Genomic DNA, 25,720 nt, shown 5'->3' with positions numbered 1-25,720 from the left:
GTCCATTTAAAGTTACTGGTGTGAATGTGGCTTTTCAGCCTGTTGGAAACAGTGGATGGGGAGGGAGGGGTGGAAACTCAGTTTGGAATGTCCTAGCCCAAGGCTGCATGACCAACCCATCCTGGGGCTGTGCTCACCAATATCTTGACAATAAAAACATGGCCAAGGAGGGGGCGTATCCTTAAGTAGGATTCCTATTTAACATACTCCGTATTCCGCGTTCAGAAGTGCCTCCCATGACCCTGCAAAGCGTTAGAAAGCATTCATCATGTAGTCCCCTCAGCCCAGTATTGGTTAGTTTTGCAGACACCTTTGGAGAGAATGTCCGTACTTCATTCTTCCCATGACAGAAGAGACGGGAATAAAATCTTTCACCTCTAGAATTATGCATTACAATCCACGGCTCAGAGATTAGAGAGACTAAAAGTAGAGCAACAAGGTGCTCCAAAGCAAATTTTGTGTGTAAAGCATGGTATAAAAAAAATAGTTTCTGGAAATTTTGTCCCATTCTTAAGTATCACATCTTGGAAGAAGAAATACTAGTTTTATTAATCCTTTATTCCTTTTCCTGCTTCACTCTGCTTGTCGCTTGAAAACTCCAGGTCTTCATATATGAAAAAATGAATGGATAAACCACAGACAGATGGAAAGCTTATTTTTAATATTAATGATTATTGTCTTTGGGTTTGGTGGTAAATGTTTTAAATTATGAAGTTTTAGTTCTCACCAGCAGTGTTAAAGACACAGTCACAGGTCCATGACTATAGGTACATTTCCCCCCTCTTCATTTGTTTGGTAGCAAAGTCACGGATCATAACAGTGCTGTTTGTGAATTCTTTTGTAGGTGGAAGATGCTGTGCCTTCTCCCCAGATGGGAAAGCCTTAGCAGTTGGCTTGAATGATGGGAGTTTCCTGGTTGTAAATGCTGACACTGTCGAAGACATGGTCTCCTTCCATCACAGAAAAGAAATGATCTCTGATATTAAATTTTCAAAAGGTGACAGCAAAAACTTGTGAAAATATGTTGGGACAAAAAGTTGCAAGAGTGGATTCTTTTTAACTATTTCCTTAACCTCTAACCCATTTTAAAATGCTCAGTTCCTGGAAGTAAATTCCCACATGAAATATTTCACTGTTAACCACTGATTTTTCTTCATAGATACAGGAAAATACCTTGCCGTGGCATCCCATGATAACTTTGTGGATATTTACAACGTCCTGACAAGCAAAAGGGTTGGCATCTGTAAAGGTGCCTCTAGTTATATTACACACATTGACTGGGACTCTAGAGGTAAAGTATGCTGTGGCTTTTAAAATATAATTTCAGTTTTTAAAAGTCATGTCCATTCATATATTATTTCCAAGAGCAAATGGTAGTTTAAAGAGAAACTTACAACATAAACGACTATAATTTTACAACCCAGAAGTAGCTGCTGTTAACACATTATTAACTGGGGGATTTTTGCAGAAGTTACTGCCTGTGGCCAGCGGTTTGTCCTGTAGGTGAAGATTGAAACATCTCTGGTCAATGATGTTCGGGTAACAAAAGACGTATTACTATATCTCTGGTCAATAAGTTGTTAAAATTTTTAGTATTTTTCCACCTTTTTATTATTGTTACTACTATCACTACCACTACTGTAATTATTAACTCAGCCATTGAGTTTTAAGACTGTTGAAAATATATGATGCCTTCTGTTACCATAGCAAGCCGCCTTCACCTCTGGGTCTGGCACACTATGTCCTTGCCTTGTATCTCCTCCTTAATGCTTTCCCTTTTCCTACCAATTTTCTGTCTACCAGAGAACTGCCCAAGGAGTTTCAAGTCATTTTCATCCTCCACTGGAGGTAGGAAGCTATATTCAGCTCACCTAGAGTTTCTCTGATTTCTCGCAAAACTCCCAACCTATCCCCTCCCTCCTCCAGGTCATACCCACAGATGCCATGGAGATTTCTCTGTTTACTTATGCAGCAGATCTAGCTCTTGCCATGTAAAAAAGTCTGAAGCCAGAAAATGTGGAAGGTCCAGAAGGGAGTGAGATGTGATTCCTACTCTCTGCAGTGTTTATCACTGAGTGCGGGAACAGGCTGGTACCTGAACCACACCAGAGCACAAACCAGAGGGTCACAAGGGAAGTGGTGAGCAGGGGCTCAGAGTGCCCGAGCCAGCAGTAAGCACCTGGGGCGCTCTAGGGTGGATCACTTTGAAAACCCACCCCAGGGACTTGGCTGATGTTAGAGTCCAGGGCAGGCATTTTATAATGGGCAGGTTCCCAGCTTTCAGCGAAGAAAATTTAGTCCATGTGGTGAAAAGCAGCATCTCTGAGGAAAGAGCTCCCAGGGGAATCCATGGAGCCTTCATAGAAGGAGTGACCTTTGAGATGGGTCTTGAAAGATGAGTAGAAGTTCAACAGATGGTGATGTCTGAGACCGGCGTTCCAGGCTGGGAAGGAACAGGTTGTGCTACCATGTGGAGGCTGGAAGAACAGGGGGATTAAGAAACAGTAATGCTGAGTGGCTGAGGGCGAGAAAGGCAGGGGAAGCCGCGAGGCCGAAACAGCAAGGAAAGAAACTATTAGGTCATGCTAGGAAGTTTAACCCTGAACTTTATCCCGTAAGCATTAGGTAACTGCCAGATTAGAGTGGGGCTTTCCCTACCATCGTGGGAAGGGTGAGCAAGTCTGGAGATGGAAAACAAGTGAAATAAACCAAGACAAAGAGATGACAAGGGTCTCAACCAAAAACAGCTTATTTTAGAGATGTCAGTGTATTTCATGCACTTGTTTAAGGAGTGGTGGTAGACTGACCCTTCTGCTGAGCAGGAATTTCCTTGTAGCTATACGTACTGAGCTGGAATTTGGACTTAATCAGCATTACAACCTGCAGGCGTTTTACACAGAGCAAGGAAGGCATGCGTGCCATTCATTGTGAGAGGTGCAAGTCCCAACAAGGGCAAAGGGGATCAGATAAGTCCCGCTCACTTTCACGTCAGGGCCAGGCAGACACAGTGCCAGGGACTTGGGCTGGTGTGTGGAAATAGGCAGGATACGGGCCTGGGAGGCATCTAGGAACCAGTGAGGCCCAGGAGGTGAGGGGTGAGTGTAAGCAGCCGCTTCTCAACCCCTTCTTTGATAGCCTCTTTTATTGTTTGCTTTTTAAAAAAATGAAAACAAGGATTTCATCCTGTTTGATTTCTGGCTAACATCTCTGGCTGTGCCCTGTTGTGAGAAAGGTTTAGAACACTGAGGGCCATCTTTATGCATATGAAGACCAGAGTGTGATGAGTCATATTTAGAACCCAACACACACACACCCCGCCTGACACAGTATGTGAATCCCACCACTACAGTGACCATTAGGGAGTTAAAACCAATTGTTACTTACGTTTTATGGAGTGAAGAACCAAGAGAAAATGGGACATAGGAAGAATATGTTTTGATTGAGGAGATTACTTTAAAATTATTTTTACTTGTGATAAAATACACATAACATAAAATTTGCTGTCTTAACCATTTTAAGTGTACAGTTCAGGGGTGTTAAATACGTTCACATTGTTGTGCAGATATTACCACCAGCCATCTCACCTCTCATCCATCTTTTCATCTTATTAAACTGAAACCCTGTACCCATTAAATAATAATTCCCCTTACTCCCTCCCCCAGCCCCTGGCAAGCACCATTCCACTTCATGTCTCTATTAATTTCACTATTCTAGGTTCTTCATATAAGTGGAGTCATACAGTGTCTGTCTTTTTATAACTGGCTTATTTCACTTAGCCTAATGTCCTGAAGATTCCTCCGTGTTGTAACGTGTGTCAGAATTACTTTCCTTTTTAAGTTGAATAATATTCCATTGATGCTGGAAATGATTGAGAGCAAGAGGAGAAGGGGACGACAGAGGATGAGAGATTGCATGGCATCACCAAGTCAATGGACATGAATTTGAGCAAGCTCTGGGAGTTGGTGATGGACAAGGAAGCCTGGAGTGCTCTGGTGCATGGGGTCGCAAAGAGTCAGACATGACTGAGCAACTGACCTGACTGAATATTCCATTATGTGTACATACCACATTTTGTTTATCCATTCATCGATCAGTGGATATTTGAGTTGCTTACAGTTTTTGGTTATTGTGAATAATATAGCTATGATCGGGGTATATAGTTCTTTTGAATATATGCCCAGAAGTGGAATTTCTGGATAAAATTCCATTTTTAATTTTTTGGGAAACCTCCATACTATCTTCCACAGCAGCTATACCATTTTACATTCCCATCAACAGTACACAAGAGTTTCAACTGCTCCTCATCCTCACCAACAGTTGTTATTTTCTGGGTTCTGTTTGTTTTTGTCAGTAGCTATCCTAAATGGCTATGATATGGGACATTGCAGCTGTATTTACACTTGGGGAAGGTTTTTATTTTTTTATTCTTCAAATGCATTGTAGGCCCTGTGTCAGATGTAGGAATATAAAGAGGAATAAACCCTAGGTGGAAAGAACAAGCCCTTGCCCAGGAACCACGAGCTGCCACCACAGAGAGGCCAGGCGGAGGTCTATATGAAGGCCGTCGATGTAGAGCCATCACTTCGCAGGGAGAGAGGCAAACCTCACTATTTCTGTAATTTTGCCCAAAGCTAGATCTGCGATCCAGCCAACACTCAGGGTGATCGAAAACCCAGTGAGAGAACGGAGGCCAAGACCTTTAAAAAGCCACTTTACCTCTCATCCTAAGTGGCCCCTTCAGTCAGCTAAGAGGATCAGACTAAATGGTTTCTGTGGCCTGAGAGGGAGAACAGAATATTTTTGATTTTTAGGGAGGAGTTATACCATCTGGAGAATAGGAACAAGTGTGCCCATGAAGCGTCCCTGGTTTAACTCCAGTTTTGTTGCCATGAGACCTGTGTCATATCAATATTCTTCTGCTCCTGATACCCCAGTGCCTTCAACCTGTGCCAGAGTGCCTCAGGATCAGCCTGGCTCTTCACGCAGGGCCTGGAGGGCCTGCAGGGAGTAGAGAGCAGAATTTAGGAGCAGGGGTCTGTTTCGTTCCTTTGATCTTGTCAAAAATAGTGAACGCATTTGCTGGAGCCAGCTGGCTCGTCAGGGGCGGAACAGCTCAGCCTTCAGCCTCCGCAGCCTTCCGTGTCCATGGCAACCACAGGTCCCAGGAAAACCAAAAAGCACATCGGGGTTTTGCAGGAACATCAGCTACCTCTGCACAGAATGCCTAAGAAAGAAAAAATATATATGGAGAGAAAACATGGAAGAGTATTTTCTAGTGGATGTTAGTTCATTTCCATAAACACTGGGACTGTAAGATCGTTAACCGATGAACAGTTTAAGCTGTAATAGGACATCTGATTCCCGTTTTCATTGCAAATAGCCTGATACGTTTGGTATACTTAGCACCAATTTTGGAACTGTTCTTTTTTTAAAATATAAATTTATTTATTTTAATTGGAGGCTAATTACTTTACAATATTGTATTGATTTTGCCATACATTGACATGAATCTGCCACGGATGTACATGTGTTCCCCATTCTGAACCCCCCTCCCACCTCCCTTCCCATCCCATCCCTCTGGGTCATCCCAGTGCACCAGCCCCAAGCATCCTGTATCATGCATTGAACCTGGACTGCCGATTCGTTTCACATGTGATAATTTACATGGTTCAATGCCATTCTCCCAAATCATCCCACCCTTGCCCTCTCCCACAGAGTCCAAAACACTTCTATACATCTGTGTCTCTTTTGCTGTCTCGCATACAGGGTTATTGTTGCCATCTTTCTAAATTCCATATATATGCATTAGTATACTGTATTGGTGTTTTTCTTTCTGGCTTACTTCACTCTGTATCATAGGCTCCAGTTTCATCCACCTCATTAGAACTGATTCAAATGTATTCTTTTTAATAGCTGAGTAATACTCCATTGTGTATCTGTACCACAGCTTTCTTATCTGCTGATGGACATCTAGGTTGCTTCCATGTCCTGGCTATTATAAACAGTGCTGTGATGAACACTGGGGTACATGTGTCTCTTTCAATTCTGGTTTCCTCGGTGTGTATACCCAGCAGTGGGATTGCTGGGTCATAAGGCAGTTCTATTTCCAGTTTTTTAAGGAATCTCCACACTGTTCTCCATAGTGGCTATACTAGTTTGCATTCTCATCAACAGTGTAAGAGGGTTCCCTTTTCTCCACACCCTCTCCAGCATTTAGTGCTTGCAGACTTTTAGATAGCAGCCATTCTGACAGGCGTGAAATGGTACCTCATTGTGGTTTTGATTTGCATTTCTCTGATAATGAGTGATGTTGAGCATCTTTTCGTGTGTTTGTTAACCATCTGTATGTCTTTGGAGAATGAGCCTGGGCAGTGGAATTGTTCTAAGTTGTAGGTTATATAGATACTGGGGTGATGTGTATGAATCGCTCTGTGGGTTATAAAGCTCTAGGCCCCAGCAGTATGTGATGTACTGTACCTGCATCGTAATGAGGACAGCTGTCTTTTTCAATTCTCTTATTCTGTGTATATAGACATTTCTAGTGAATTTTATTTAAAAAGTGAGGATTCTAAAAGAATAGAGTTACTGTTATTCAGGGGCAAATTATACCTGGATTATACAGAATTTTTGCCCTTTGCTTCTGCTCCCATCCTCAGAGTATTTCCATGGTTATATATTACAGAATAGCAGGCAGTGGGAAAAAGAGTGGTGACCTAAATAGTTCCTCTATGCTTAAAAAAAAAAGACAGTTGAATAACGGCAGTAATGAAAATTTGAGGAGAAAAACACACCCATAATGCCACCTTCCTAACACAATAATTGATTTTTTAAAAATTTCTTTATATCCTTGGTTTCAGAAACCCACTCAAGCCAGCTTAAATTAAAAAATAAGGATAAGGAATGACTTTATTGGAAAGATAGGGATATCTCATAGAATCTAAGAACAGGAAGCAGCATCTCCTGAGAAACTGGCTTTAGAAATGAATCAGAAAATGCCTGGAACCCAACCAGGGAGTGCCCCTCTCCCCGCCTCTCCTGCTCTGAAGGGCCCATCTCCACTGCTCTCCTGGGTCTGGTGCCTGCATGTGGCCCCTCTTTGCACAGGCAGGCTTTCCCTCATTTGTTCGCACAGGGCCCACTCTCTATGGCCCCAAATGTCACCCCTAGTCCCAAAGGCCACATCCATCTCCTCCCAGCAAGGCATCCGCTGATTCAGCCTAAGGTTCCAGTCTCCCAGGAGAGGGAATTTGATTGCCCAGTGTGGTCACTCCTGGGTCAATGTCCACCTCCAGAGTGCAGATGTGACCGCAGGGGCCCAGTCCAGGGTGGAGGGCAGTTCTCAGGGACGGGGTGTGGGCTTGGGAGATAGCCACAGGTATATGGTGCTTGCCAAAGTGGCTTTTAAAAACATTCCTGCAGTCACAAAGTACTTCACTGAGCTGTTCTAATAGTTTGTGGTCTGTTTTAGAAAGTATGATCTTTGAAACAATAGTGTAAAGTGAATTGTCAGGAAATTATGTCTATTCTAAGAATGTTTCCGTTGAGTCTTTTAATCCTGTTCCCACATCCTTTGTTATTTGCAGTCACTCTTAAGAATTCTAGAAGTCACTTTGCAGATATATCTAGTTCATTGGGAAAATATTGATTACTCATTTTCTTATAATGCTAAATAGCCAAAGCTGATTTAACTCTCTTTTTCTTTTCTCACTTTGTGTATGTTCAGCTAGTAAGTCGGGAAAATGGGCCCATTTCAGAGAAAACGCTTTCAAATTTACTTGCTCCTCACAGCAAAGGCAAATCCCCCATGTCACCATGTTATAACTCAGCAAATTGGAAATGATTCAGGTTTCAGTTATGAAATGAGAGAACCTTGTTTTTAATTAGTCACTTAGAAACAGACCTGCAACTCCTGAAAGTTAGCCAAGCTAGATTTTAGATCTAAGGGCTACCCACTTAAACATTAAAGAACATAGTATAAATCAGAGAGTTCTTAGTTTGGTATTCATTTTTCCAGGAAGGACATTTCAAAACTACTAGATATAAAAGAGCTATGGAAGAAAGAGGGGGCGAGGACATGCTGGTATGTGTGTATATACACTAAATTGCTTGCAGATAAAATGTTAGGATAGCTGATATTTGCTTCGAAGTAATCTGGGGTGAGAGAATGAGTGGAGATTCCTGAAACAGGGCCAGCCATGTGGTAATAACCATTGAGGTTGGACATTGGCTCTCTACGGGTTTTTTTTATACCATTACTTCCATATGTGTTTGAGATTTTCCATCGTTTAAAAAAATGCTGAAAAAATACTCAAAAGTATATCTTTTGGGTCATTTAAATTTTCAAGTCATAAAGGATCATTGATGTGGTAGGAAGAGAGTTAAGAAATCTAATCTTTTTCAACATTAATTGAAATGAATCCAAGATTAAAATCCAAGATTTTACACATCAGACCAAAAGACTATTTTTGCTCAACATTTTGTTTTGGGAAAAGTCTTGGATTTCTTCACAAATTTTCAAGTATAAACGGAAGGGGAGAATGGAATGAGCATTTACAGTTTGTTTTATATGTCCTTGTCTTCCTGTTTCTAAATGTGAAATGGCAAATCTGGAATTTATACCTTAGTAAACACAAACTCTTACAGTGTCTTTGCTTCTGGTGTCATAATTCTTGCCAAAGCAGTTTGCTTTTACTAGGTTTCTGTGCTAGGAAGCAACAGGGGAAAAGAGCATAAGTTAGATGTTGTTTGGCTTTGGAAAAATAGCCAGTGAGGCAGAGTAAAGTAGCAACTCGATTCTTCTCTTTTTGAAGGATGTTCAAGGTAAGGTTTTATGAAGTTCATATGTTTAAAAGTCATAGCTTTGGAGTTTCCACCCTGCCATGTAATTGTCTTTACCTACATCCTGGATCATTCAGCATATATTTACTCAAATTATGAGACTTTGATTAAAATGAATGAAAATATCAAATGGTTGCAATCATGTTCATTTTATCACTAAAAGATAAATGCAGACGTTAACTGTCTCCTGCTTTATTCTATCATAACAGGAAAATTACTGCAAGTTAATTCAGGTGCCAAAGAACAACTCTTCTTTGAAGCTCCAAGAGGCAAACGGCATATAATAAGACCTTCCGAGGTAACAATCACACACAAAGCTTTTAAAAAATAGTTCATGATTTACTATGTGCATTTAAGTAAAACCTATCATTACTATTCACTAAAATGAGTTATAGTTGTATGTCTTTCAGGCTTGACCATTTCTTAAATCTGACTGCTTACCCTGGTTTCCTACTTTCTGAGGAGGTATGGATTTACTGTGCCACTGACATAGCAATCTCTAATTGGTGTTCTACTTAATTTTTCTCTGCCGGAAGACAATGACTGAGCTAACAATTTGAATGCTACATGTTACTTTTCCTGTTTCACATGTTCTGTCATTTTGTGCAAAGCTTGTTAGGAACTTAAAATTCTGAATCATGCTTTCTCAGTGGTTACTGTTTGCAATAGTAAACAATATCTTTTGCAACAATAAGAGAAATTATTTTTCAAAACAAAACCATCCACAATCTGACCATCCTAATGTAGCAAGCTGTTGCCTTTTCCCATATTTTCCTCATGCTTCTATCCACATACATCATTTTTTAATTGCTGAAATCAAATCCTAGACAAAATTTTTGGATCCATGGACTAACACCCTCCTGAAATCTCTTCCTAAAGGCTTGGCTGCTTTAGTCTGTCAGTCTGTACAGTGCTTCCATGTAGTAAGCCCTGTTGGCCACAAAGGCCATTGCCTGATGGAGCGCTAAGGACGTCCTTTTAGTCCCAGGAGACATTCTAACTCATTTATTTACTAAGTAACCTTTGATGAAAGAAAAGGAAATATTGCTTCTTTAGAGGAAAAAGAGTCAAGGGTATGCCACCAAGGGACAGGCATCTTCCGCTCTCTAGCTTCAGTTAGCTAGCAATGTAAACTATCCCAGTATTCTAATGTACTTCTGGACTTCTGTTCATTCCTAATATTTTAATTGTTTCTAAAGGAAATATATGTGTAGTACGTGAGACACCCAAGTGGTTACAGAAGATGGCACTATATTAATGGAAATTGTTAATGGATCGATTAATCTCACTCCCAAACTCCAGTCTATTTACCTTTGATCAATCTATATTTTAACTTTTTTATATGTGGAAATTTTAATAGCCTTGAGTAAGGGATACTTTGAAGCATGCCATTCCTTCACTGAATATCTGTGCACTGTTCCAGGCACTTTGTATACCTGTATTCCAATCCTCAGAGAGTGGTTTACCTACTATGAATCAGGCTGGTGTGTGATAGTTGTCAATCTCTTTTCACAGACAGGGAAATTAAGGCTCTGAGAAAGTAAAAGGACCACGGAGCTTTGGTCCCTGCCTAGAGGGGTCTGTGTGTCACTCCATAGCCGAGACCACGCAGCGTCATTTTGCATCACTTTATCTGTATTTTCCCTTCCAGTTCTAGTCCCTCAAATAAGTTTACTAAAATAAGATTCGGTAGAACCACGTGGTGGAGGAAGGATGAGGTCAACTTGGGACAGATGAGCAATTTTAGATTAAAAAATACCTCCAGAAGTAGCTCATCCTTTTACTTAGCAATATTGTCAGGCCCCTCAATTAAGTATGAAGGATTTTGAAATTTTCCTTTGCAAAAAAGATTTTTTTAAAAGAAATAGTCATGGTGAAACTAACACAAAGCTTACCCAGCAAATTTTTAACCATGACAGCTATTAAAATGTCCGTTCATATACATCCAATGCAGCATGGTGCAGTTAAGGCAGCTCTATCCCAGGAGCCCAACTCCTTAGAGCTCGACTTCCTCTCTGCTTGCTAAGCTGACTGGGGTTTAAATGACTCACTTCTCACTGGGCTCCAGTTACCTCCTCTGCAAAGCAGTGATGATAATGGCATACCTGCCTGGGGCAAGGTGCTATGGGAGACACCCTTGGAGGGCTCTCCTTCTGTCTAAATTCCAGGGTGTTTAACAAGTTTATTTACCTGTTTTGGGTTTTGTTGGTTACAGGGATCATTCTTTTTTAAATTTATTTTATTGAAGTATAATTGATTCACAGTGTTGTGTTAGTTTCTGCTATACAGCAAAGTGACTCATATTATGTAACTCAATGTTACACATATATATACACATTCTTTAATGCTCCGTTTTAATTAAATGAAGTTTCTATAGCTTCTAACAAGTTAGACATATGCCTCCCCCAGATAGCATGGTGTTCAGATCTGGCCAAGGGTGTTCTGTTGGGGTGACTCTAGAGTGAGCAAGACCAGCTCACCCCCATTCCTCCCTGTATAATGAGTCCAGGAAAGGTGCCACCCAAGGAGGGTGTCAGAAATGAAATCTCATATCTATAAGGGAGTCAGTGACCAGAAGCCCATTTCTGGAACCAGAGTGGGGGGTTCCCTGCTTCTCTTCCTGTGAAGGTCAGTTGTGGATGTCATAAGGAGTTGGGGAGATTCCACTTGCAGCTCAGAAGACTGAGTTTAGTTATGGGGGAACCACCTCACGTCACCTCGGTCTGCGGCCTTGCTTGAGCACCCAAACGCACTGGGTGAACCGCCGTTTTTTGGTTCCAATCCTGCATGTGTCCAGAAGAAACACAGAATATTAAATGAGAAATTTGAGTGACTAAAATATGTATAGCACCTCCTCACATTGTGACTCAAATCCTAGCTGCATCTTGTCATTTCCCTCCCAGGCAGTGGTGCCAAGCGGAAAACTACAGAAATGGGTGGTGAGGTACATTAACAACGTGCCAAGCAGCTGCCAGATCCACAGAGAGCAATCTGGCCTTTCATTTTAGCTACAGGTCTCTAATGAGTTTTTATAGCTTTTAAACAGTGCTTCAAAGTGCTTGTGCATAGAAACTGTACTGATAAGGTACACTGGTAGGTCTTGAATGAAAGTAAGTAAAATCATATTCCCCTGGGAAAGTCTAATCCACAGTGGTGGTGGTACTGTTATTGTTTTCTTTTTAAAAAAGGAAAGAAAAGTCTTGATTTTGTCAGAATTAAAATGTTTGAATTGCGAATCTTCCTGTCCATGAATTTCAGATAAAGCAGTTTTAAAGGATAAAACGTATATTCATGCAATAGAGTATGAACATCCATCTCTTCCAGTTTTTAAGATGGTCTTTCTAGAGCATAAAGAATACTAAGCTAGCTGCAGAATCTTATTGCTCTTTCCTCCAAGGAAGCAGTCCTTTAAAAAGTTCTGTCCTGTGCCTTTTTAAAATACTTTGCTAAATGATCAGCCCCATTGATCAATCTAGCTCAGTGATTCTCAGTTGAGGTCAATTTGCCCTCTCTCCCACGGATATCTGACAATGTCTGGGGACAACCTGAGGTGGTGTGCTACTGGGATCCAGTGAGTAGAGGACAGGGATGCTGCTGAACAGGCAGGACAGCCCCTGAACACACATAATTATCTAGCCTGGAATGTCAATAGAGTTGATGCTGAGAAACCCTGATGGCATTTTGATGTTTGTTCAGTTGCTAAGTCATGTCTGACTCTTTGTGACCCCACGGACTCCAGCACACCAGCCTTCCCTGTCCTTCAGTATCTCCCAGAGTTTGCTCAGACTTACGTCTATTGAGTTGGTGATACCATCCAACCATCTCATCCTCTGTCACCCTCTTCTCCTTTTGCTACCAGTCTTTCCCAGCATCAGGGTCTTTTCTAATGAGTTAGTTCTTCGCATCAAGTGGTCAATGTATTGGAGCTTCAGCATCAGTCCTTCAAATGAATATTCAGGACTGATTTCCTTTAGGATTGACTGGTTTGATATCCTTACTGTCCAAGGGACTCTCAAGAGACTTCTCCAGCACCACAGTTCAAAAGCATCAATTCTTCAGCACTCAGCCTTTGTTATGGTCCAACTCTCACCTCCATATGTGACTACTGGAAAAACTATGTCTTTGACTATATGGACCTTGTCAGCAAAGTGATGTCTTTGCTTTTTAATGCTCTGTCTAGGTTTGTCATGGCTTTCCTTTCAAGGTGCAAGGGTCTTTTAATTTCATGACTTTTAATTACACAGTTTCATGTCTTTCAATTTCATGACTCTTTGCAACCCCATGGGCTGTAGCCTGCCAGGCTCCTTTGTCCATGGAATTCTCTAGGCAAGAATACTGCAGTGGGTAGCCATTCCTTTCTGCTGGGGATCTTCTCAGCCCAGGGATCGACCCTGGGTCTCCCACATTGCAGGCAGATTCTTTACTATCTGAGCCACCAGGGAAGCCCCAGCTTATGGCACATACAATGATAAATATCTAGGTGAGAATTAAGAACCTTTGTTATTGTCAGGTGTCCACAATTCAAATGTGTTCATTTTATCTAGGGGAGCATATATGGAGGCTTGACTACAGTATTGATTTATTGAAACAATATATATGCCACTTTAAAAATGCAGCTGAGAATTTTAGGCACTGCAGCATACAAAATACCCGGTGTTAACAAAGTCATCATTTAGAACTATTCAACCTCAATCTGTTTCTTTTAAACAAAACAAAAAGATCTCTGGGTTGTACGAAATACATTAACTTTCCTTCTTTTCAAGATTGAGAAGATAGAGTGGGACACATGGACCTGTGTGCTGGGGCCCACCTGTGAGGGCATCTGGCCAGTGCACAGCGACGTGACTGATGTCAATGCTGCCAGCCTCACCAAAGACTGCTCCCTCTTAGCCACAGGAGATGATTTTGGTTTCATTAAGCTTTTCTCATATCCTGTCAAGGTAATGTTGCATGTTTACTATATGTATTTGCTTAGTTTCAAATAATAACCCAAAATCTATCTATTGTATCTAAGTGGATTTTTAAATATCAAAGGAGTAAGCAACCGACATTGTCATCTACAGTTATCCACATTTGCAGTTGCACAGTTGTCTACACCATGGTTGTTTATGCCCATAGAAACCTTGGTGACCTTAGGTGTACTAGTTTGAGTCAGAGTCTCGTGGTGTAGAATTCTTCCCTGAAAGTCTGTCAGTGGACATCAAATCCAACATCTCACGAACTGCAAAGTAAGAATTTTCTTTACAACTTGGGCTGGCACTTTCACTAGCCTACATCTAGAGATGAAGAATTCACTACTGCACAAGGTAGTGCAATTCATTTTTAAACCACTCCATTGTTAAAATGCTTTGCACTAGATAGAGCTGATTTTTGTTTTCCTTTAGCCAAAGTTCTACCTTCTGAATTGTTGTTGAATATAGTCCAGTCTTCTGACAGCCTTCATGTGTGGGAAGATCGTATTTGAGCCCCTGAAGTCTCATTTTCTCCAGTCTAAACATCCAGTTCCTTCAGTAACAAGGTGTCTAGCTGTCTCTTCCTCTGGTTTATCAATTCCATTAAATTTTGTGTTGTTTCTTCTTTCAGTTTTATTGAGATGTAACTGACATGCAGCACTGTATAAGTTTAAGGTGTACTTAATGATTTGACTTACATAACTTATGAATGATTATCGCCATAAGTTTAGTGAACATCTATCATCTAAACAGCGACAAAACAACAGAAAAGGAACTGTTTTTTCTTGTGATGAGAACTCTTGGGATTTATTCTATTAACAACTTTCATTATAATGTACAGAAGAATTAGCATAATATTGCATCTCTTGATATTTACTTATCTTCTAACTGGAAGTTGTACCTTTTGACTGCCTTTATCTAGTCCCCCCACACCCTTCACTTCTGATTACTACAAATTGGTCTCTTTTTCCAAGAGTTTATTTACTTGTTTGTTTTGAAGTATAGTTGACTTACAAAGCTGTGTTAGTTCAGATATTATGTTATTATTGACTATATTCCCACTCTGCTCATTTCATTCTCATGACTCATTTATTTTGTAACTCTTAATCTCCCTTATCCATTTCAATTCCATTTCAAAGTAACTCCTCTAGGACCAAATTCAGGTCCATCCAGGTTGCTGCAAATGGCATTATTTCATTCTCTGCAATGGCTGAGTAAAATGCCATTGTATATATGAGCCACAGCTTCTTTATCCATCATCTGTTGATGGACATTTAACTTGTTTCCATGTCTTTGCTATTGTAAATAGTGCTTCAGTGAACACTGGGGTGCACGCATCCTTTCAAACCATATTTTTATTTGGATATATGCCAAGGAGTGGGGTTGCTGAATCATATGGTAGCTCTATTTTTAGTTCCTTAAGGAACCTCCATATTGTTCTCCATAGTGGCTATGCACCTAAAACTAACACAACATTGTTATCAACTGAACTCCAATATAAAATAAAAATTAAAAAAAAAAACAAAGTGCTTCAGATGCAGTCTGATCAGCTCAGGGTTCATCTCAGTAGGACTCTTCTTGTTTTCACTTTATTTTTGTGTTTGATCAAACAAAGACGGCATCAGCTCGTTTGGCTGCATACGGAACAATTGAATCACAGATATTATTCCCCCAAATGGTAAGGTTATCCCCCTTCTTGGACTTACACAACTGATCTTCTAAAATCTGAGTACACAACTGATCTTCTAAAATCCGAGTACACAGCTTTGTATTTGTACCAAATAAGATTGATTTTGTTTATTTTCCCACACAAACATCTCTTGTTTATGTTTCAACCTATCAACATCTTTGAAATCCCTTTCCAAAGTATTTATTTACTTTCCCTTTCAGCATCACATCGTTCTCTGATTTCAAGAGTGTGAGTTACAATTCATAGAAAGAAAAAAAAAAAAGACTAGAACAACCAAATACCACCACCGAGAGCCTCCATTCAATTTGGCATTCTGTTACTTAATACACACATATTAGTAACAGGCATTTGAATCTGTCTGACCATGCCATCATGGAACTCATATTTCTATCTCTAGTCTGATAAGATATCGTTAAAACTTAGCAAATATCTTGCTGAAAGCCAGATTATGTCTCTGGTATTTTTAATCTCTCCTAAACAAACCAACCAATAAAAGATGTGCAGTTAGTTCACTGTGAACCCCTGTTGTTGCCTAGTCATCATTACTTTTCCAAGTGCTTATCAACCTTCTGTGTAATAATTCACCCTAGAATCTTCCAGGCATTGCATCAACTCATGAGTCAGTATGTGCCAGAGTCTACGTGTTTTCCCTTTTGGATCTGGGAACTTTTTTTTTTTTTTTTTGGATGCCACTTCTCCTGGCTTCCAAACTCTTAACCGTTCAGTTCAGTTCAGTCGCTCAGTCATGTCCAACTTGTTGCGACCCCATGAATCGCAGCGCCAGGCCTCCCTGTCCATCACCAACTCCTGGAGTTCACTCAGACTCATGTCCATTGAGTCAGTGATGCCATCCAGCCATCTCATCCTCTGTCGTCCCCTTCTCCTCCTACCCCCAATCCCTCCCAGCATCAGAGTCTTTTCCAATGAGTCAACTCTTCACATGAGGTGGCCAAAGTACTGGAGCTTCAGCTTTAGCATCATTCCTTCCAAAGAAATCCCAGGGTTGATCTCCTTCAGAATGGACTGGTTGGATCTCCTTGCAGTCCAAGGGACTCTCCAGAGTCTTCTCCAACACCACAGTTCAAAAGCATCAATTCTTCGGCACTCAGCCTTCTTCACAGTCCAACTCTCACATCCATACATGACCACAGGAAAAACCATAGCCTTGGTTAGACGGACCTTTGTTGGCAAAGTAATGTCTCTGCTTTTGAATATGCTGTCTAGGTTGGTCATAACTTTTCTTCCAAGGAGTAAGTGTCTTTTAATTTCACGGCCACAGTCACCATCTGCAGTGATTTTGGAGCCCCCAAAATAAAGTCTGACAGTGTTTCCACTGTTTCCTCATCTATTTCCCATGAAGTAATGGCACCAGATGCCATGATCTTCGTTTTCTGAATGTTGAACTTTGAGCCAACTTTTTCACTCTCCACTTTCACTTTCATCAAGAGGCTTTTTAGCTCCTCTTCACTTTCTGCCGTAAGGGTGGTGTCATCTGCATATCTGAGGTGATTGATATTTCTCCCGGCAATCTTGATTCCAGCTTGTGCTCCTTCCAGCCCAGCATTTCTCATGATGTACTCCGCATAGAAGTTAAATCAGCAGGGTGACAATATACAGCCTTGACGTACTCCTTTTCCTATTTGAAACCAGTGTGTTGTTCCATGTCCAGTTCTAACTGTTGCTTTCTGAACTGCATACTCTTAACTTCCAAACTCTTAACCGTTACTGACCTTGTTACTCTAATTACATTTGAAGGTGTCTACACTCAAGGACATGAGCTCTGTTTGGACCTCTCTGGTTTGAGAAGCATCCCCTTTATTAGAGGCGATCATTAAATCCGCTCGCTGTTCATATTAAGCCATCTGATGTAAGCCGTGTTCCTAAATTTTCTCTTTTTCTTCTAGCCCTAAATATATCTTTAAAATCCTTTCCGGGTGTCTTGGCTTTTTATTTTTGCATTCCTGAAACTGTACTAAAGTTGTCTGTAGAATATTTTTGTGTTCATCCCTGGTTATTTGCTCCTGCTTCTGTTACTTTTACGTTTAAAACCTGAATACATCAACTCCCTCTTCAGCCACTTTGGTTTCTTTAGATGCCTTCTTTCCTTCTTCATTTGTTAATGTCTCCTCAGATTATCATTTTGGGGAGCCTTTTCTAATGTACACTTCTGAGTATGGCTTGTGCTCCTTTCATTGACCATCGAGAAGCCACTTGGTAGCGTTCTCCCAGTGATTCACCACGTTACTGCCACCTACCAGCCCTTTCTATTTGATAAGAGTTCAGTTCTGTGTAGCAGTTTTCCTTGCTACTTCTACATTTTTTGAAATGAGACTGCCAGCAGGACAAGTCAAGTTAGTGCTATCCTGGTTTTAGTGGACTGAGGTCTGGGCAGGTGTTTAGATACCTGATATCCTCATGATACTATTGAATTGGGCTCCTGAGCCACATTTATTGTTCATCTTGGGAGCTCATCACCCACATCCCTAGTGTGACCAGGAAAATTACTGTCTCCCGCAGTAATTTTGAGGTGTGTTCCTCCAACTCCTGGAGTTCTGGAAGGCTCCTTAGGGACAACCCCCAGGAAACAAGGGTGGGGGGCAACTGGAGGGGCACTGGGTTTCCCCTCCTTCTCCAGAGACACTGTGTTTTTGCCTTTTATACACTGAGCTTCTGTGTAAGATTTTCCCCAAGATTTTGTTGTGAAAAATTTCAAACATACAGGAAAGCTGAAAGAATGATAGAGTGAACTCCTAGAAACCCACAACTTAGATTTTGTGATTCGAAGTAAATTGTTGACATCAGGATGCTGCTGCTGCTGCTGCTAAGTCACTTCAGTTGTGTCTGACTCTGTGCGACCCCATAGACAGAAGCCCACCAGGCTCCTCTGTCCTCGGGATTCTCCAGGCAAGAACACTGGAGTGGGTTGCCATTTCCTTCTCCAATGCATGAAAGTGAAAAGTGGAAGGGAAGTCACTCAGTCGTGTCCGACTCTTAGCGACCCCATGGACTGCAGCCCACCAGGCTCCTCCATCCATGGGATTTTCCAGGCAAGAGTACTAGAGTGGGGTGCCATTTACTCCTAATTGTTTCAATTTGCATATCATTAACTAGAGTTCATTTTTTAAGTTTTTTTTTAAAGTAAATTTTATGTATAGTTGAGATGCACCAATTTTAAGGTTCCTTTTGATGAACTTTGACAAACACATATATCTGAATTATCCAAGTCAGTCAGTCATCTCAGTTCATTCGCTCAGTCGTGTCCGACTCTTTGTGATCCCATGAACCGCAGCACACCGGGCCTCCCTGTCTATCACCAACTCCCAGAGTTTACTCAAACTCATGTCCATTGAGTTGGTGATGCCATCCAACCATCTCATCCTCTGTCGTCCCCTTCTCCTCCCACCTTCAATCTTTCCCAGCATCAGGGTCTTTTCAAATGAGTCAGTTCTTCGCATCATGTGGCCAAAGTATTGGAGTTTCAGCTTCAGCATCAGTCTTTCCAATAAATATTCAGGTCTGATTTCCTTTAGGATGGACTGGTTGGATCTCCTTGCAGTCCAAGGGACTCTCAAGAGTCTTCTCCAACACCACAGTTCAAAAGCATCAATTCTTCGGTGCTCAGCTTTCTTTATAGTCCAACTCTCACATCCATACATGACTACTGGAAAAACCATAGCCTTGACTAGATGGACCTTTGTTGGCAAAGTAATGTCTCTGCTTTTCAATATGCTGTCTAGGTTGGCCATAACTTTTCTCCCAAGGAGCAAGCATCTTTTAATCCAAACACCTATCAAAATATAGAACAGTATCATCATCCCAGGAAGTCCCCCTATGCTAAACTCTGGGGCACTCTCCACCCCCACTCCACTCTCAGATGAAAAAACTATTCCAATGTTGTTTTTTGTTTTTGTTACCATAGATTAGTTTTCCCTGTTTCAGAACTTTGTATAAATCAAATGATCAATTAGGAACCATATTATTTCTGGCTTCTTTCACTCAGGTAACGTTTCTGAGATTTCTTCATGTTGTGAGTAACAATGTTGTTGTTTTAGTCACTAAGTCATGTCCGACTCTCAATAATCCAGTCCTTTCCTTTTTATAGCTGACTAGAATTCCATTGTGTGGATATAGCAAAGTTTGTTTATCTACCCAGCCATCAGTAGACACATGCTTTTCCTGTGTTTGGATAATGAAGTTGCAGTGAACATTTTTGGACAAATCTATGTGGACATATTTTTTTTTCTTTCTTTTAAGTAAATATGTGGGAGTGGAATTTCTGTGTTATTGGGGGAAATGTGTGTTTATCTTTTTAAGAAACTGCCGGATCTTTTTCCAAAACGGTTGTATCATTTTATGTTCTCACCAAAAATGTCAGGTTTCTAGTTGCCAATTTGACGTTGTCAGACTTATAAAATTTAGCTGTCTTGAAGAGTAGATAGTGTTAAGATATTATTGTGTTTGTAACTTATGTTTCCCTGGTGACTAATCGTGCTAAGCATTTTTCATTTGCTTATTAGCCATTTGTGAAGTGTTTGTATAAATCTTTGTCCACTATTTTAAATTGAATTATTTATCTTTTTATTCTTGAGTTCTACTGTGTAAGATTTGATTGAAGAAGAAGTTTCATAATTTAAAAGCATTTGAAAAGCAGTCAAATATAAACCACTTTGATAGTATCACTTCTCTCCTTTTTTTTTTTTTTTTCATCTGATTTTCCTGGTACTCTTTCCTTACCAATTTTGTGGACCCAAGCTGGAGAACATTTCTAGATGTATAGTCACACTCCTACAATGCTCTGGGTGTGTTGGCCACACTTCATCTGTTACGGACTGAATGTTTCTGTCCCCACTAAACTTCCTATGTTAAAACCCTAACATCCAATGTGACAAGATGTGTAGAGAGGGCATTTACAGAAATAATTAAGGTTAAATGAAGTCATAAATGTGAGTCTCTGATCCGATAAGATTAGTGTCCTTAGAAGAAGAGACACCAATGAGCTCACTCACTCTCCCCATGCACACACACGCTGAGGAGGAAAGGCTAGATAGTTTCTCCGTGCTCATATAAGGGGTCCACAAGCCGGGGCGAGAGCCCACACCAGGAGTCAAATTGGCTGGCACGTTGGTCTTAAACTTCCCAGCCTGCAGAACTGTGTGGAATAAAATTCTGTTGTGTAAGCCACCCAACATATGGCATTTTTTATGGCAGCCCTACCAAACTAAGACACCATGCTCTTGCAGTGTTCTTGCACTGAGTACCATGTCTTCAAGTCCTGGTGATGCCTACAAGACCATGTTATCATCACACAGCTCTCTGTCCAAAATTCAAGTTCCACTTGTTAGACTCTAATGTCATGTCTTCTTCTTAACCCTTTTCCTTGTTCTCCTTTCCTTTGAGTTACTAGGTCTCTCTTCTAGGCATTTTTTCTATCCATGTCTTACGTAGGCACTTTTACAATTTAAAATCTTGATGTGGGCACTAATCCCCTGACAATCATATTGTTTCCACATTTGTTTCCAAAGTAGAATCCATGAAATAGACTCTGCTTTGTCAGAGCCCACCCATTTGTCCAGTACCTTAAACCACGTCCCAGAAAAACTGATGCTGTCCTTTAACACTGTCCATTTGCTTCCCATAACCTCCCTTCCTTTCCAAAGCTGTTCCCCTTCACTCTATCAGAGAGGCTAAAATACCACCATGTTGCTTACATTTTTAAAATGTAAATGTTTACTTTTTTAAAAAATCCACCCTCAAGCTGTTAAGTGTCCTTCTCATAATGTCAAAGGCTCTAGAGAAAGATTCATCAAAGAGGAATCTTGTATGTAGAATTTTACAGACAGAGAAACTATATGTAAAATGTTGTAAATATGGGGAAAGGGTACATAGCTTTCATCAGATTCTCACGAATTTCCTCTTAAAAGCAGTTAACAACAAGCACTCTGGAGATATATTTCAGATTCTCTATTCTTTCATGACTCAGTGGAAGAGGAAGATTGTGGTTCTGAGTCCTGATGGGTGTTACAAAAGTACATAGTTTGGCATGATGACCCAGAAAGACAGCTCATCTGACCCAGCTGTGCCAGGCCTCCAGGAGGCTCCACCCATAGGCCCTCAGGGAACCGCCAAACACCCTGCTCCTGCGGGAACAGCTGGGTTCCTGGAACCTTCTAGTAACTGTGAATTCCCATTGTTCTGTGGAGCAGGGACCTGGTTTCCTATTCTGAGAACCTTGAATCATCTTTACTGGAATAATCTCAGCTTTGTTAAACAACTTCAGTGACTTAGAACTTTTTCCTATTTCTCTTTCTGCTCTGTGTCACTTTCTTTTCCCCTGCAGCCTAATTCTGATCATTTTAGAGTGTTTTTTTTCCATTATCTTTCCTTTTGAATTCCTCTGTCTAGATGCAGGAGTAGAGAAGGATTTCTCGAGCCCTTTCACTTTCTCCGCTTCTCAAGAGACCAACTTGCATTTGTAGTGGATCAAAATGGGTTGCTTCCAGCTTCCAGCAGGAAGGCTAGCAGGACACGTGGCTGTCACCACTCTGACCGTCCTCTCTGTGTCCACGCCTTCTGGATTTCACATGGTCACACAGTGGCTTCCTTAGAAACCCTTACTTTGCTCTGCCTGTTCTCTAGCAAGTAGTGGCTCTGGAGGGCTTCCTAGAAATGCTGCCTGCCTGGTTGCTTCCTAGTCTGTCTAGACTCCATACTCTGCTAAGGGGTGGGCACTTCCACTCAGCTGTCAGGTAGGGGTCAGACAAATACAGAGAGATCTTGACCATGAGTATTTCAAAGTCACGTACTGTCCTGCCCTGCCCGTGTCTTCTGCCATGCGTCTGCACTGGTTTCAGGTTTCCCAGCACGCCCGTCCAAAACTCTCTGGAAGCCTCTTGTCGACGACTGAATAAAGTTTTCATCTGAGACACACCGATGCCCCTTGCATGACCTCAGAAAGTTCATGCGGGTTCCCACATCGCATAAGGTATTCCCTGGGAGTCGCTGAGAGGATGGAAAGTCTCTCCCTCTCTCGGTGCTCCCACTAAAGCTATTTTTGCCAGGCTGTGGCTCCTGCCCTGAAAATGGAAGCCGGTCTCTGGTGCCAGCCCGGGCTTCTCACTGCTTGTCAGGACTCCCCGGACATGAACAGCTGCTCTCACCTCACTCTCGGCCTTCTCCACTGGGGTGGTGGGGCTTGGTTGCCACTCTGAAAAGCTTTCAGTAGAGACTAATAAATTGGGTCCTATTTATTTGGTTATGTTTGTCTTTTTAAAAGTGTGACCTACTGTAATAAGTTCAATATATATGGATTTAATTTTATTTCACTTTTTCAGATATAACCTGAAGATTGTTTAGTTGTGGAACTTTTTTTGGGGGGGGTATATTTGTTTAAAAGGAGCTAACTTTGGTTTTTTTGTGTGTTGCTTTTTTTTTAAGGTGACTTGTCAACCTGTTTATTAACTGTATTTTTTCAGTTTGTGTTCTTTATTTTGGGGAGTTTTGTTGTTTGTTTTTTCCTTTCCCTTTGAGCTCACTTTGTTTTAACATCAATTTACTTGAGTGTTTCTAGTGTTAGAAATTGTTTACAGTGTCTGCGACAGAAACTGTTGCTTTGCTTTTAAGTCTTCCTTGCTGCCCCAGGACCATAAGAAGGCCCTTGCTCATCTGTCACAGTCTGGACTGTGGTATAAAAAGGCGCTGAGGGGGATGACCTGGGAGACACGTTGATCTCAAATGTCTGCCAGACTCAGCATCAGGAGTTTACACTAGATACCTGTGGAGAATAGATGTCTGACAACTAAGAGAGGCAGAAACAAGCTTTTTATCCTTTCTTAGGCTACTTTGTCAGGTGTCCAGAAATAGGTTCTATAGTTTACATTTCATTCATTTCCTCACAGACTATTTGTTGAGAACTTACAGTGAGGCAGGAAATGTTTTAGGGAAGAAAGAGAGCTAGTCCCTGCCCTCATGGAGTTTATACTCTAGAAAAATGTAGGGAAATTACTCCTCGTGTGAACTGTTTCGTTTGTATCCTGTAGAAGCCTCTCAAGACAATAACATGGATGAAATAGTCCAGAAACTAGAATAATGAGACTCCGAGTCCGAGTGGGCTCATCGCTGTTCTCTGACATTGCAGGGCCAGCATGCGAGATTTAAGAAGTATGTGGGGCACAGCGCCCATGTCACCAACGTGAGATGGCTGCACAATGACTCTGTGCTGCTCACCGTGGGCGGCGCTGACACGGCCCTGATGATCTGGACGCGGGAGTTTGTGGGGACCCAGGAGAGCAAGTTGGTGGACAGTGAGGAGTCGGACACCGATGCAGAGGAGGATGGAGGTGAGCTCAGTGCCATGTGCCTACCCTGCCTTCCTCCACCCCCTCCTGCACCATCGCAAACCAACTCTCCTCCCATGTCTTTCTGTCGTTTGAGGCTATGACAGTGACGTCGCTAGAGAAAAGGCTATTGATTACACCACCAAGATCTATGCTGTGAGCATCAGGGAAATGGAAGGCACCAAACCACACCAGCAAATGAAAGAAGTTTCGGTGGAAGAAAGGTATGCTGTCTCCAGGTTTGCTGGCATTTATGACGCCTGACGGCAAGAAACTCATTGAAACCAGAGTGTGTTTTTTCTTTGCCCCCAGAGTTGCTACTTAGGCCTGTCTTTATTTATGTGTATGCACAAAGTCTTCACCTGTACACAGGCTTGAGCTGAGGGAAGTTTCCCACAGCCTTCAATATGAGGGAAGGGTGGGTTACAGTTTGCAGAAGTTGTTTATGGAAAATGACTTGATGAGACGTGAGATTTGATGAGACTACCAAGCTTCCCTTTGCCTAGAGAGGTTGTCAGGACAGCCCAAACCTATCTTGAATGTGAATGTGATGGCTGATGGCAGGGAGCATGCTGACTTGGGAGGTAGAAGGGAAAGCAGGCTTCTAAAGTCCTGGAGGAATACTTGTGGGCTGTGAAAAATAATCTTCCATTCTGCCAGTCTCTGCACTACACCATACTACTTGGTGTGCCTTCTCTTACTGTGTCTTCACCCGCCCAGATTTGTTCAGGCTTGTTTGATCATTCCAGGCCTAACCAAAGTGATTTCGTTGCTATGGATCCTCTGTGTAGAATGAGAGTTTCTGTTTTTATTTTGGGCCTTTCTGATGTGCTATTGTAAGTCTTGGTAAAATACGTTAGCATTTCTTTTTTTAAAAAAGTTTGTAATTACTACGATTACTTAATCTACCATATTCATACTAAGGAGGATAAAGAGTGAATAAAAACTCTAGCATGTAAACAGAATTTCATGGATCTCAAAAATGTTTAAGACTTCTGTGTGGGCTCTTTCTGTTGACATAGGTTCAGCGTTCACAAGTACCCTGGTCCCATGATGTATTATTAGCGGATTCAAGTTGTTTTGCATTTAGCACGGGTTTCCTGGTAGCTCAGTCGGTAAAGAATCTGCCTGTAGTGCAGGAGACCCGGGCTTGATTCCTGAGTAGGGAAGATCCCCTGGAGAAGGAAATGGCAAATCACTCCAGTATCCTTGCCTGGAAAATCCCACGGACAGAGGAGCCTGGTGGGCCACAGTCCATGGGATCACAAAAAGTTGGGCACGACTGAGCAACTAACACTTTCACTTTCATGGCTTTCTGAACAGTTCAGCTCAGTTCAGTCGCTCAGTCGTGTCCGACTCTTTGCGACCCCGTGAATCGCAGCACGCCAGGCCTCCCTGTCCATCACCAACTCCCGGAGTTCACCCAAACTCATGTCCATCGAGTCGGTGATGCCATCCAGCCATCTCATCCTCTGTCGTCCCCTTCTCCTCCTGCCCCCAATCCCTCCTAGCATCAGAGTCTTTTCCAATGAGTCAACTCTTCACATGAGGGGGCCAAAGTACTGGAGCTTCAGCTTTAGCATCATTCCTTCCAAAGAAATCCCAGGGTTGATCTCCTTCAGAATGGACTGGTTGGATCTCCTTGCAGTCCAAGGGACTCGCAAGAGTCTTCTCCAACACCACAGTTCAAAAGCATCAATTCTTCGGCACTCAGCCTTCTTCACAGTCCAACTCTCACACCCATACATGACTACTGGAAAAACCATAGCCTTGACTAGACGGACCTTTGTTGGCAAAGTAATATCTCTGCTTTTGAATATACTATCTAGGTTGCTCATAACTTTTCTTCCAAGGAGTAAGTGTCTTTTAATTTCATGGCTGCGATCACCATCTGCAGTGATTTTGGA

General features: G+C 41.6%; 1 protein-coding gene across 10 annotated transcripts in view; it reads left to right on the top strand.

The window, feature by feature from the left end:
- The window catches only part of EML6 (EMAP like 6), a 290,298-nt gene that overhangs the window by 223,941 nt on the left and 40,637 nt on the right, over positions 1-25,720 (top strand). For 9 of the 10 annotated variants that reach the window (XR_011255673.1, XR_011255672.1, XR_011255675.1 and 6 more), the window contains 6 exons: positions 845-997; positions 1,160-1,291; positions 9,048-9,136; positions 13,602-13,778; positions 23,615-23,816; positions 23,911-24,037. Coding sequence is in view for 7 of the 10 variants with exons in the window: in XM_069583321.1 (XP_069439422.1) it covers positions 845-997; positions 1,160-1,291; positions 9,048-9,136; positions 13,602-13,778; positions 23,615-23,816; positions 23,911-24,037 (880 nt within the window). In the remaining 3 variants the exon portion in view is untranslated. Of the gene's footprint in view, positions 1-844; positions 998-1,159; positions 1,292-9,047; positions 9,137-9,233; positions 9,304-13,601; positions 13,779-23,614; positions 23,817-23,910; positions 24,038-25,720 lie in introns of those variants that run through there. The other variant, XM_069583325.1, reaches the window with a different exon arrangement.

This window comes from Ovis canadensis, chromosome 3 (genome assembly GCF_042477335.2).
Source record: "Ovis canadensis isolate MfBH-ARS-UI-01 breed Bighorn chromosome 3, ARS-UI_OviCan_v2, whole genome shotgun sequence".
In the NCBI taxonomy this organism is placed as follows: Eukaryota; Metazoa; Chordata; class Mammalia; order Artiodactyla; family Bovidae; genus Ovis; species Ovis canadensis.
This window is presented reverse-complemented; position numbering and strand designations above follow the sequence as displayed.